The 13,649-nt window shown below is 40.0% G+C and overlaps 1 protein-coding gene across 2 annotated transcripts in view; it reads left to right on the top strand.

Annotated features, from left to right (window-relative positions):
- Chd6 (chromodomain helicase DNA binding protein 6) overlaps nt 1-13,649 on the top strand; it is a 112,143-nt gene that overhangs the window by 48,512 nt on the left and 49,982 nt on the right. For both annotated transcript variants that reach the window (XM_029536310.1, XM_029536311.1), the window contains exon 16: nt 1,818-2,013. In XM_029536310.1, the coding sequence (XP_029392170.1) occupies nt 1,818-2,013 (196 nt within the window). The remainder of the gene's footprint in view (nt 1-1,817; nt 2,014-13,649) is intronic.

The raw sequence follows: 13,649 nt of genomic DNA, 5'->3' as shown, positions 1-13,649 counted from the left end.
GTGTTCCTGTAGTATTGCTTGTTGACATAGAAGGGAAGGAGGCTGTGGTTTAATAGAATCCTAGCCCTGTCTTTTCACCAAGGTCTGGGCTGCTTCTACCCCATCACACTTAGCCCAGTACAGAGTGAGCCTGCTTGATCCCAGGCTCAGTCTTTTTCTCTTTTTTTGATATTTAGGTATACTGAGTCTGCCTTTGGTCAGAGTTTTAAATTCCCAAACTCTACTAGTGTCCCTAACTTGTCTCTAAGTGCTCTTTTTAGTTTTTATGCAAACTCCTCTGTTCAGCATTGAAATGTGGGTTACTCTGAGAACCATCATTGTCTGGTGGATCTGGCTTCAAATTGGTTCAAATAGGGTTTATTCAGCTTACACTTCCACATTGCTATTCATCACCAAAGTAAGTCAGGACTGGAATTCAAGCATCAAGCAGGTCAGGAAGCAGGAGCTAATGCAGAGGGCATGAAGGGATGTTACTTACTGGCTTGCTTCCCTTGGCTTGCTCAGCTTGCTTTCTTTTAAAACCCAATACTACCAGCCCAGGGATGGCACCAACCTTGATCACTAATTGAGAAAATGCCTTACAGCTGGATCTCATGGAGGCATTTCCTCAGCTGAAGCTCCTTTCTCTATAACTCCAGCTTATGTCAAGTTGACACACAAAACCAGCCAGTACATTTATCTCATGTGTATGAATGTTTTACCTATAAGCATGTGTGTTTACTATGTGCATACCAGGTGTCCAAGGAGATCAGAAGACTATGTCAGATACCCTGGAACTGGAGTTGCATATGATTGTGAACCACCATGTAGTTACTGTGAATCAAACCAGGTCCTCTGCACAGGCAGTCAGTGCTCAAACATTGAGCTCCCAGGCTCAGTCTTTTTCTCAGAATGTTCCTAGTACTTGTCCTTCACCTTTGAGTTTTTGTCAGCTTTAGTGCCCAGAGTAACTTATCCCTATAAATTCACTTGTTGTCAGTAGGATAAACAGAAAGGTTATAAAAAGACACAGGAAAAATAAGATTGTTGGTGTGCATTACTACTCTGTTAATTTCATAGTATCCACATGAATGTTCTTCTGTGTTGTGTTTTGCTTTCTGAATGGACAGTAGCAGTTGACCCCGAGCATCTCCATTGCCTGTTCTTCATTCTCCTTTCTTTACCCGACCATGCTAGCCAAATATTTCTGTACTCTTGAATCTGGTGCCCTCTAACTCACTCCATTCCCCTCTTCATGGTCTTTAGGGTTACTGCTCTCAGCACATCTTAGAAACCCTTTTCTGTGCTGTAGCTGTACACATGGAGGTTTTGCTCTTTAACATTTTTGAGAAACCGACAGGGTGCAAGTTACCAGTTTGCAGCCCAGGCCTGGCAATTCAAGCTCCTTAACACTTCCCAGTGCCCTGAGCGAAGAGCACTGCTGAAGTCAATGGTTAAGGCTTATATTTGTTTCTCTACCAGGAGAATTGTAGGACAGCATTCTTTGCAAGTATAAACTGGGAAATTGGTGAGAATAAGTTGTTTGGATAACTTATTGGTGATCAGTACTTTCTGATTTTAAGTTTTGTAGGCATCCTTGATTTATAACTGGCTTTTTTGGTATTTGTTTTAGTTTTTTTAAACAAGGAAGACATTTTTCAGTGCAATTTTAATCTGCTCTGCTTCTCCTGTAGTGGGGTGGGACTCCTTAGAGACTGTTGTCATCTGATCCAGATTTAGAAGTGATGTATTTGAGGCCATTGGGCAGTAGCTTCCTAATTGTTTGTTCTTTGAACTATGATTAACACCTGGGCTTTCATTCATTTGGGTTCCCTCAGATACACCTATGAGCGAATTGATGGGCGAGTACGGGGAAACCTGCGCCAGGCAGCCATCGACCGGTTCTGTAAGCCAGACTCAGACCGATTTGTCTTTCTCCTGTGCACCAGAGCGGGAGGCCTGGGAATCAATCTCACAGCTGCTGATACCTGCATCATATTTGATTCTGACTGGAACCCACAAAATGACCTGCAGGTAACCTGAGGATGATAACTATTTAGCTGCCCTGTCTCCCAGAATTTCATAACAAAGTCTGGCTTAGTTACAGATTGTCTGGTGTGCTGTATTTGGTGGTATCAGCTCTTAGGGATTTGGCTTGAAGAAGAAACTAAATGGAAAGTAGGTGTTGACTCTTCCCACTAATTAGAGAGTAGTTCTCTACTTTGGTTCAAATGAAGTGATCTTTCCTGGTTATAATCTCCAAGCACAAACTAGAACTGTTGCTATCAAACTTAAATACCTGACATTTACCTTTCAGTTTGTTTGATGTCACATGTCAGTTACAGTAAATGAATTAACCAAAAAATAAAAATAAAAAGTGGGAAATCTCTCTCGTGTCGCAGAGGGGCAGGCGCCCTCACTAGGCTGTTTGCCCTCCATTTGACGCACATGCCAGAAGTTATTGTGTCCACTTCAGTGGACTTGTAGATTCTGTTTTTCCAATTGCAGTTAAGCTAACATGTGACTTTACAAAGATTATTGCAAAAACATGTTAAACATAGGAAATGGACAATGGATCTACAAGTAAAGGTGCTTGCCACCAGGCCTGACAACCTAAGTTTGATACCCAGGACCCACATGGTTTGAAGAGGAGAACCAACTCCCTCAATTTGTCCTTTGACCTCCTCATCACGCCATCCGCATTCGAGCATACACACACACACACACACACACACACACACACACACTAAATCTAAGTGTAATAAAGGCAAACATAATGAACAATTTAAAAAAAGTGTAGTGTCTTTATTTGGAGTTCATCAGCTCTGTTTCAAAAATAAATTCAGTGCAGCTACCAGATTGTGCAGTGATTCAGCTATAAAATTTTCCAACTTCTCAGAAAAACTATTAGAAAATAGACATAACCATTATTAGTCACAATTAATTTCATCTTAATGTATACTAAATCTTAAAATATTTGCTAATGCTAAGATTATTAGTGTGTAGGGGGAGAAGTATGTGTAAATGGCTCATAATCTATTAAGTTCTTGATCCAGAATACTAGGAGGCTACTGTTTGATTTAACTCAAGAGGGCCTCTAGGGAGTGCTGCAAGAGAAGAGATGCTAGGAAGAGAGCAGCAAACTGAAGAGCAGGCCTTCTTTCCTATCTGCTTACTTCCACAAAGTCATTCTCTTTTGTCCTTTTCTTTAATGAGTCTCGAAGTCATCTTTTGTGTGATGAAAACAGTGTTGTAGTTGAAAGCCAGTGTTTTAAATATTAAGTTGGCTAAAACTTAGGAGAAATACCATGATAAATTATCACTAAGTAAATTGTGTGGCACTATATTTATTATCTGGCTTTAAATTAAGTTGGTGATTATAAATAATTTACTGTCAGTTCTTTGTCTCCTTGCAAAGGGATATTAGAATCAGAAATGGGTTGCTAAATTTCATAAATATAGTTTTTGAATAAGTTACATATGCTCAACATTTAAGTTGAAAGGCAAAAGCTAGTATTTGATCTCCCATCTATGAAAGAGCCTAATTTGGAGTTAGAGATGTAGGTCAATGGGAGAGCACTTGGCTAGCTTATGCAAAGCCCTCTGTTCAATTCCCAGTAGCTAACAGTATCCAAGATTTAAAACAAAACAAAACATTAGGAAAGCATTACCATTGTGGCTACCACTTATTTATTTAATAGTTTTATTTGTCTGCATTTGGTGGCTGATTATGGGATGAACCCCTGGGAGCAGGGGGCGGGGGGCAGTTTCTGGATGGTCCATCCTTTCATCTCAGCTCCAAACTTTGTCTCTGTAACTCCTTCCATGGATGTTTTGTTCCCAAATCTAAGAAGGGCCGAAGTGTCCACATTTTGGTCTTCATTCTTCTTGAGTTTCATGTGTTTTACAAATTGTATCTTGGGTATTCTAAGTTTCTGCGCTAATATCCACTTATCAGTGAGTGCATATCATGTGAGTTCTTTTGCATATACCAGCAAGATTTTGCTGAAAGGACCCTGATATAGATGTCTCTTGTGAGGCTATGCCAGTGCCTGGCAAACACAGAAGTGGATGCTCACAGTCAGCTATTGGATGGAACACAGGGCCCCCAATAGAGCAACTAGAGAAAGTACCCAAGTTGCTGAAGGGGTCTGCAACCCTATAGGTGGAACAACAATATGAACTAACCAGTACCTCCAGAGCTCGTGCATATGTAGCAGAAGATGGCCTAGTCAGCCATCATTGGGAAGAGAGGCCCCTTGGTCTTGCAAACTTTATATGCCCCATAGAGGGGAACACCAGGGCCAAGAAGTGGGAGGGGGGCGGTATAGGGGACTTTGGGGATAGCATTTGAAATGTAAATGAAGTAAATACCTAATAAAAAAATTGGAAAAAAATTAGTTTTATTTGAATGTAGCCCATGCCCGTGTATATTATCTTGGCTTAACAAAGTCACAGTGGTGTCTATATATAAGCTGGCAACAGAAACCTCAAAAGCCACAAAATAGTTACCATCAGGCACTTTGCCAGTGGTTGACCAACCCTAGACAGCTTCTTGAACCCTTGGCAGCTGTGAAGTTTCATTTTCCTTTGTGATGCATACTCAACATTAGATTGGTTATAAGACAAAATGTCAGGAAGAAGAATAGTATAAAACCAAAAATGAATGGCCAGTTTGGACATACCTATCACAATACCTCATCTAATGGATTGTAAACATCGACAATTGAACAGATAAAACATGAAGAAAAACAGAAAGTGATAATGCCTTACTTAATGGAGAGGTGAAGTCATCTAAGATGATTGATTTGCATGTATAGCAACCAGAAGAAGTGAGTTGAGCTGTTCAGAATTAGATCTGTTAAGAGAGGAGACACTTTGGAGTGACTATTGTTAATATGTACTGCCAGGGACTTGGCAAAAGACAAAGAATTTTAGTGAAATCATGCTGAAGTTGCAAAGTAGTGTGAAATTGTTCAGTGTGCTGTCAGCTTGTGAGCTTTCTCTTAACACTCAGCCTAAATGAAGAGACCAAGAAGACCAGCACTACAGATGGTCCTGGGTGGCAGCTTGCATGACAGAATATCACAAAACTTAATGAGTGAGGGAGTCACTCACGGTTAGAATTCTGTTTTTGGCTCTTGGTCTTCCAGACTATCTTCTCTGTTTCTGATCCATTTGCTGCCTTTTTTATTGGTTATTATTAAAGTTTCATTAAAGTATGGGGTGGTTTAAAGACAAGGAGTTGGATTGATAATTATTGGGAAGTGATTGGTGTGTTGAAAAGAAAAGATGATACATAGAGGGACAGTTCAAGTTCTACATCTACAGAGATAAAGCAAGGTTCCTGCCTGCTGGATTGACTGGATTCTGTCAACAGAATGGTGCACAAATACACTTCCATTCCTCTTAACATTTCCCCTTGCACATGGGCACTTATATACAAAGTAGGGGAAAGCTGAGACTCAGACCTTCAGACCACACTATGATTGCCTAGACTGTAGCTAAATTAGCTATGAAGATGGCTAAAGAGGGATTCTAACACTACTGAAAAAGAAAAACTACTAGATCTTTCCCAATAACTATTCTTGTTTGGGACATTTTATTTGCATGTTTTTATTTAACACATGCCAATATTTTTAATAAATGAATCATCTATTGTCTTTGGAAAATAGATTTAGTCATAAGCATTTACCTAGTAATGGGTTAAGGCACATGCCACCTATACTGCCTGATATATACATCAAACCATGGAAAAGCGATTCCATTTGGAACTGGATTTTAACTTCTGTTGTGGTGGAAGAAAATGGGAGTTCACTGTGATCTCAAACAATATTGTAGTATCTTGACCAAACTAAAGTTCTTTTTGTAAGGATAAACTATATTTTTTAACTGATTTCCGGTGGATCCCTGTAGGATCTTAAAAGTAAAACAAGCATGATTGTAGGAAAAGTGGACTCTGCCAAAGTGCACCTGAAACTGAACCAGGGAGTTTTGCTACTGAACAAATACAAGATGATATTCTCAGAGAATTTATTGCACCCCATAGTCAGTTACCCCTCTTACCTTCAGGCCTGCAGCAGGGCAGAACATCATGGTGTCGGGCTCTTGACAGAGTAGTCTGTTCAACTCATGGAAGTAGCTAGGAAGCAGAGTCCATAGCTGGTTCCAGGATCCACTTGAAAGACATCTCTATGCCGACCTAATCTGCTAGGACCCACTTCTCATAACCTTCTTAGTGCTAAGCACATCTTCAAGACAGGTCTGTGGCCTGGGGAACAGAGCTGCACTCTGGAAAACCAGCCAAGCATCAGAAAATAGTCTGTTTCCTTTTAGGTTTTCACGGTTACTGTGTATCCATTAGACCCTCTGATTCTTTTCTGTAGAGGGAGAGGTGCTTACGGTGGTTTGTTTTTTTGGTTTTGGTTTTAGGAGACAAAACTCTTACTGCATAGCTTAGGCTGGGCCTCAGATCTTCCTGCTCCCCATTTCAAGCTCTGTGCCACCATGCCTGGCTAGAGATATTTTTACATTTAGATCTTCATTAAGACATCATTATTGAGTATCATGCTATTTACTTTATCTGGTTGGAGTCTGGTTTGACCCGATAAATCATATCCTGCTCCCATGCCTAGATTGGAATCAGTTCAAAAATAGATAAAAGTAAATAGTAGAGCATCAAAACATTAGCTTTAAAAAGTCTAAAGGCACTTAAATACTAAAGCTTGACTTCTAGTTAGAATTAGGCTCACTGACTGTACATGTGTACATTCTCCGGTCTTGGCTAAGCATGCCCTGAGGCAGCCCTCAGGAAAGTGGAAGGTGCCCTGATAAGCCTGCTAGTTACAGAGAACTGTATTCAGAGACAAGAGGGGGGACTCCATGGCACAGAGGCTCCATGGGGGAAGGGCTCCAACACTAGAGCAGCAGCAAGCAGTGCCAAGGTTCCCTTTAACACTAAAGCTTAGGAAATGGCAGTGGTAGAAATGACAGTGTAAGAAGGAAGTGCAGTAATGAAAACTTGGTTTCTTAGGAAGCAAGTCTTGCTGAAGGTAGAGAAGAACCTCTTAGGATAAGAGAGTATCAAGCTCTCTTTCACAGAGCACCCTCCTTGTTGCTGCCCCATAACAGCCATTGAGTTCCCCAGGCTTGAGGAGAGCTCAAGTAAACAGTCACGGACAGCATAGTATAAGGGCCTTCCTGTGTCTTAATGTTCCCTGAGGGCAGAATGAGAAACCATAGAAGCAGATGTCCTGACTGGAGGCACAGCATAGGCTAATGCAGCTGCCCTGTGTCTGTGGGAGTTTGAAAGGGAGATAAGGAGTCCATACTGCAGAGACAGCCCCTCCTGTGGCCATAGAACTCTAGGAGCCTTCCATGCTGCTTCAGGGAAGGTGGGGAGCTGGCTCCTCCTTCTCCTTAATAGAAAATGACAGTGCCTTGGCTCAGGATGTTCACGGTTGGAAACTGGTCGGGAAATTCAGCAGCAAAATAAAAGTGGTTCAATTATGGAAAGACAAGGAGTTGTTTTTGAACTTGTGATCGTGCCCTGGCTAGCCTCAAACTCAGAATCCTCCTGCCTCTGACACCTGAGGTGTGGGCTACAATACTTGACTGTTTTGAGTTTTGTTTTTATTTTTTGTTGTTGTTTTGTTCGGTTGTTTTTGTTTGTTTTTTGTACCATCCATCTCATTTTTACACAGTTATAAAAGGTGTAGTATAAAGTCTTTCTGACTTATTCTTGAGATTGATAGTAGTAAACTGAGAGCAGAATACATTTATAACCTGTCACTGCTAGATGACTGAACTGTACCCTTTTGCTTGCACTAAAATCATTAGGATGTGTAGCTGTTTTCTTTTCTTTTTTAATTGGATATTTTATTTATTTACATTTCAAATGTTATCCCCATTCCTGGTTTCCCCTCTTCAAACCCCCTGCCCCATGGCCCCTTCCCCTGCTTCTATGAGGGTGCTCCCCCACCCATCCACCCATTCCTACCTCGCCTCCCTAGCATTCCCCTATACTGGGGCATCGAGCCTTCACAGAACCAAGGGCCTCCCCTTCCATTGATGCCTGATAAGGCCATCCTCTACTACATATGCAGCTGGAGCCATGAGTCCCTCCATGTGTACTCTTTGGTTAGTGGTTTAGTCCCTGGGAGCTCTGGGCGTGGGGGTGGGGGGCATCTGGTTGGTTGATATTGTTGTTCTTCCTATGGGATTGCAAACCCCTTCAGCTCCTTCAGTCCTTCCCCTAACTCCTCCATTGGGGTTCCTGGTCTCAGTCCGATGGTTGGATGCAAGCATCTGCATCTGCATTAGGAAGGTTGAGAATCTGTATCTTATCAACCATACTATTTACCTTAATCACTTTATTTTTTAATTATATTTTGTTTTATTTATTTTTATTTTATCTCTATCTATCTATCTATCTATCTATCTATCTATCTATCTATCTATCTATCTATCAGGGTGAGGAATGTGCATCACAGCAGAAATGTGGAGGTCAGAGGACACCTGTGGAAGTTGGTTCTCTCCAGTGGGACCCTAAAGGCTATCAGGCATGATGACAGATGCCTTTACCCACTGAGCCATCTTGCTAGCCCATTGATCACTGCCTTTATTTACCAGAATTATCCAACAAATTTCCCAGAATCAAAGATTTGCTATCACATAATATATGGAATTAACAAAACTTGTAATATTCAGTTATCTGTTAGTAAAAAACTGAATAAACTGTAGTATATACTTACTTTTGAAAAAAGAACGAGGATATTTCTGTGAACTGCTATGGAATCTATATTGGTGAATGAAAATAGAGAGGGGGGGCTGGAGAGATGGCTCAGTGGTTAAGAGCACTGACTGCTTTTCTAGAGGTCCTGAGTTCAAATCCCAGCAACGACATGGTGGCTCACAACCATCCGTAATGATATCTGACACCCTCTTCTGGTGTGTCATTAAGACAGCTACAGTGTACTTACATATAATAATAAATAAATCTTTAAAAAAAAAAACAGAAAGAGAAAATACATGTGTATATTCTAGCATTCATTTATTCGTTCATTTGGGGAGTGAGACTGTCTCATTGTGTTAATTCTAGCTAGCCTGGAATTCAATATGTAGACAGGCTGGTCTTAAATACTAGCATTTATTTTTTAATGGGCTATTTATATTTATGCCTGTCTCTCCCTCTCTCTGACCAAGGTAAGGTCAAAACAAAACAAAACAAAACAAAGCAAACAGTTTGTGTGTTTTTTAAATGCTTTCCTGTAGAGGGAGCTAGGAGACAGTGTATACGACAGAAGTGACACTTTAAATATTTCATATCATTATTGTATAGATTAATTTTTTACCTTTTTAAAAGAGTCAAACAGCTTATTTTAAGTTTATCTTCCACCTTACTTTCTGTGGTATTAATATCTTACATAGCTATAATATAATGAATTATTAGAACCAGTAGATTAACACAGATACAATATTATTAATGGATTCACAAGAATCCCATGAATGGGAAACTTTTCTGGTTCAGTATCACATTCCATCAGAAGTCATGCCCCCTCAGCATCCTTCAGGGTGTGACAGTGCCTTTGTTTTTCCTTACTTCAATGACCATGATACTTTAAAAGGTACTGACAGCTTTTTAGATTGTCCCTTGATCTGTTGGTTCGTATTTGCCCACATTTTTTCTTAGACATAAAGTAATTGATTGCAGGCAAGGATATCCTAGAAATCATAGTATCCGACTCAGTGCTTCCTGTCGGAACACATGATGTCACTCACTGTCCAGTTACCTGTGATGAGATTTTAAACTTGGTTAGGTTGCTGTCTCCCAATTCTCATAATTTTAAAATAGTTTTTACTTTTTAAAATTAGTTAGGTATCTTACGAGTAGATATTTTGGGATCTTACAAATACAATTTCTCACACTTTCCCCATTGCTGTTAACACCCACCAACAGACTTGCCCTCAGTCAGTATTACCTGTATCCATCATTTCTTCTATATTTCGAAAGGGAATAATTATTTTTGTCGCATTTATTTAGTTAGCGCATCATAGATATTTATGTTTTGTATTTTGTTAGTGATTGTTTTATGTTGGGGTATTGCTATGTTAGCCAGGCTGACCTAAAGCTCCTAGATTGACAGCCTCGTAAATAGCTAGGACTATAGGCATGTGTTGGTACAGCTGTGTATTCTGTTTTATAATCCAGGATCCTCACTGTTTGTCCTAATGGTCTTCATATCCCACTAATATCATCCAAGCGCTTTTTCACTTCTTTGGATAAAATATTCAGAAACATAGTAACATTTTTTTCTGACAAGGTCTTGGAACTGGCTATTTCTCCACAGGTCCCTATTCTTTTTATTTGAGGAAAGTGTTAGTGGTTAAGATCCAAAGCCAAATATGCCATTCACCTCTAATCTTGGCACTTGGAAGGTGAGAATAGAAAATCAGGGGCTCAGGGTTGGCTTTGACCCACATATCAGGATTGACACCAGCCTATGTTACATGAGACCTTCTCACATAAGTAAATAAACAAACCAGAAAACTAGATCTGTCTGCTAGGCATGCCCATTGCTAGACCCTCAGGGCAGATGGACCTGGGAAATAGATGCGTATCTAGAGCACAAGCATTCATGCTATACAGTTTATATCACAGACACCCACCCAGAGGGAGGGCTCTGCCAGCCTGCTTCTTTCTCTGGCAGAGACAGCTTGGGCATATCACTGCAGCATGTTTATTCCATCATATCCAGCATAAAGTTCTAGTAGTATCAAGATTATTGACAAACATTTTGTAAAAATAAATTTATTAAAAGGGATCACTAATCTATAGTAGGTTATTTCATCTATAATATTACAGTATATAAACAACATTCTTTTCCAAAGATTCTTAGTTTAATTCTTTTCTTCCATGTCAGGCTGTTTGGTTCTTTTTTTGTTACAAAGTCTCATATATCCCAGACAGGCTTCAAATTCCCTGTGGAGCAAAGATTGGCTTTCAACTCATAATGCCCCTGTTTCTGCATCCCAATAGCTGGGCTTATAGATATGTGGTGCCACACTCAGCCGGAAAGTTAGTTTCTTTTTTGTTGTTGTTAATTTCTTTTTTCTTTTCTTTTCTTTTCTTTTCTTTTCTTTTTTTTTTTTTTTTTTTTTTTTTTTTTTTTTTTTTTTTTTTTTTTTTTTTTTTTTTTTTTTTTTTTTTTTTTTTTTTTTTTTTTTTGAGACAGGGTTTCTCTGTGTAGCCCTGGCTGTCCTGGAACTCACTTTGTAGACCAGGCTGGCCTCGAACTCAGAAATCCACCTGCCTCTGCCTCCCAAGTGCTGGGATTAAAGGATAGACTTTTATCTAGACTTCACCAACTAGGTTTGTATTTTCCTGTTTACTTTATCATAGTTGCCCCTTTTTTCAGTCGTTTTCTCTGAGTGTGTGCATAGATATACATTTAACTTGAGAATAAATTAGGGGCTGTTACCTTCTTTTTTAACTTTTTATTGGTTCTTTGTGAAATTCACATCATTTACCCCAATCCTACTCATCTCCCTGTCCCCTCATCTCTGCCCTTCACCCTTACATCCTCACCCCCAACAGAGAAAAAAAAATCTTATTGTGGAAACTATAGAGTATCAAGTGTATCCCACAGCCCACAGTATACCCTTTTGTACACACTTCTGTGCTTGCAGATGTCCATTATAAAACCTTGTTGGTCAGGTACAAGACCTCTGGCTTCTGCTAGTCTGTCAATACAGGAACCTCACTGGGATTTCTCTCAGATGTTCTTTTGTTGTTCTGTGTCATGGAGGTCCTATAGTTTGTGGGTTTTTTTTTTCCAAATAGAAATCATCTAGTCAGTTTAATATGATAAGAGCTTAATACCATATATAAATTATATATATATATATATATATAATACCATATATATAATATGGTAAATGATTAATATCATATTTTTTTTCCATGAGCTTGCTTATTTTATTAGATATTTTCTTTATTTACATTTTAAATGTTATCCCCTTTCCTTGTTTCCCTTCTGGAAAACCCCCATCCCATTCCATCCCCCAGCCTCTGCTCACTAACCCACCCACTCCCGATTCCCTGTCCTGGCAGTCCCCTACACTGGGGCATAGAGCCTTCAGGACCAAGAGCCTCTCCTCTCATTGATGTCCCACAGGGCAACCTCTACTACACATGTGGCTGGAGTCATGGGTCCCTCCATGTGTACTATTTGGTTGGTGGTTTGGTTCCTAGGAGCTCTAGGGGTACTGGTTGGTTTGTATTATTGCTTCTCCTATGGGGCTGCAAACCCTTTCAGCTCCTGGGTCCTTTCTCTAGCTCCTCCACTGGGGACCTTGTGCTCACTTCCAATGGATGGCTGTTAGCATCCACTTCTGTATTTGTCAGGCACTGGCAGAGCCTCTCAGGAGACAGCATATCAGACTCCTGTCAGCAAACATTTGTTGGCATCCAAAATAGTATCTGGGTTTGGTAATAGCTGAGTAGTACGCCATTGTATAAATGTACCACATTTTCTGTATCTATTCATCTCCGTTCTTTCCATCTTCTGGCTATTATAAATATGACTGCTATGAACATATGGACCATGTGTCCTTATTACATGTTGGAGCATCTTCTGGGTATATGCTCAGGAATGGTATAGTTGGGTCCTCAGGTAGTACTATGTCCAATTTTCTGAGGAACTGCCAAACTGATTTCCAGAGTGGTTGTACTAGCTTGTATTCCTACTAGCAATGGAGGAGCGTTCCAAGCTCAAGTCCAGGTGTATCAAGGACCTCCACATAAAAACCACATACACTGAAACTAATAGTAAAGAAAGTGGGGAAAAGCCTTGAGCATATGGGCACAGAAGAAAATTTCCTGTATATGGGATGGATCCCCCAGTGGGACAGTCACTGGATGGCCTTTCCTTCAGTTTCTGCTCCAAACTTTGTATCTCCTCCCATGGATATTTTGATCCCCTTCTAAGAAGGACCAAAGTATCCACACTTTGGTCTTCGTTCTTCTTGAGCTTCATGTGGTCTGTGAATTATATCTTGAGTATTCCAAACTTCTGGACTAATATCCACTCATCAGTGAGTGCATACCATGTGTTTTCTTTTGTGACTGGGTTACCTCACTCAGGATGATATTTTCTAGTTCCATCCATTTACCTACGAATTTCATGAAGTCATTGTTTTTAATAGCTGAGTAGTACGCCATTGTATAAATGTACCACATTTTCTGTATCTATTCATCTCCGTTCTTTCCATCTTCTGGCTATTATAAATATGACTGCTATGAACATATGGACCATGTGTCCTTATTACATGTTGGAGCATCTTCTGGGTATATGCTCAGGAATGGTATAGTTGGGTCCTCAGGTAGTACTATGTCCAATTTTCTGAGGAACTGCCAAACTGATTTCCAGAGTGGTTGTACTAGCTTGTATTCCTACTAGCAATGGAGGAGCGTTCCAAGCTCAAGTCCAGGTGTATCAAGGACCTCCACATAAAAACCACATACACTGAAACTAATAGTAAAGAAAGTGGGGAAAAGCCTTGAGCATATGGGCACAGAAGAAAATTTCCTGAACAAAACACCAGCGGCTTGTGCTCTAAGATCAAGAATTAACAAAAGGGACCTCATAAAATTGCAAAGCTTCTATAAG

The sequence above is a fragment of the Mus pahari genome, chromosome 3 (assembly GCF_900095145.1).
Source record: "Mus pahari chromosome 3, PAHARI_EIJ_v1.1, whole genome shotgun sequence".
Lineage (NCBI taxonomy): Eukaryota > Metazoa > Chordata > Mammalia > Rodentia > Muridae > Mus > Mus pahari.
The sequence above is the reverse complement of the archived record's forward strand: the minus strand, read 5'-3'. Positions and strand labels throughout refer to the sequence as shown.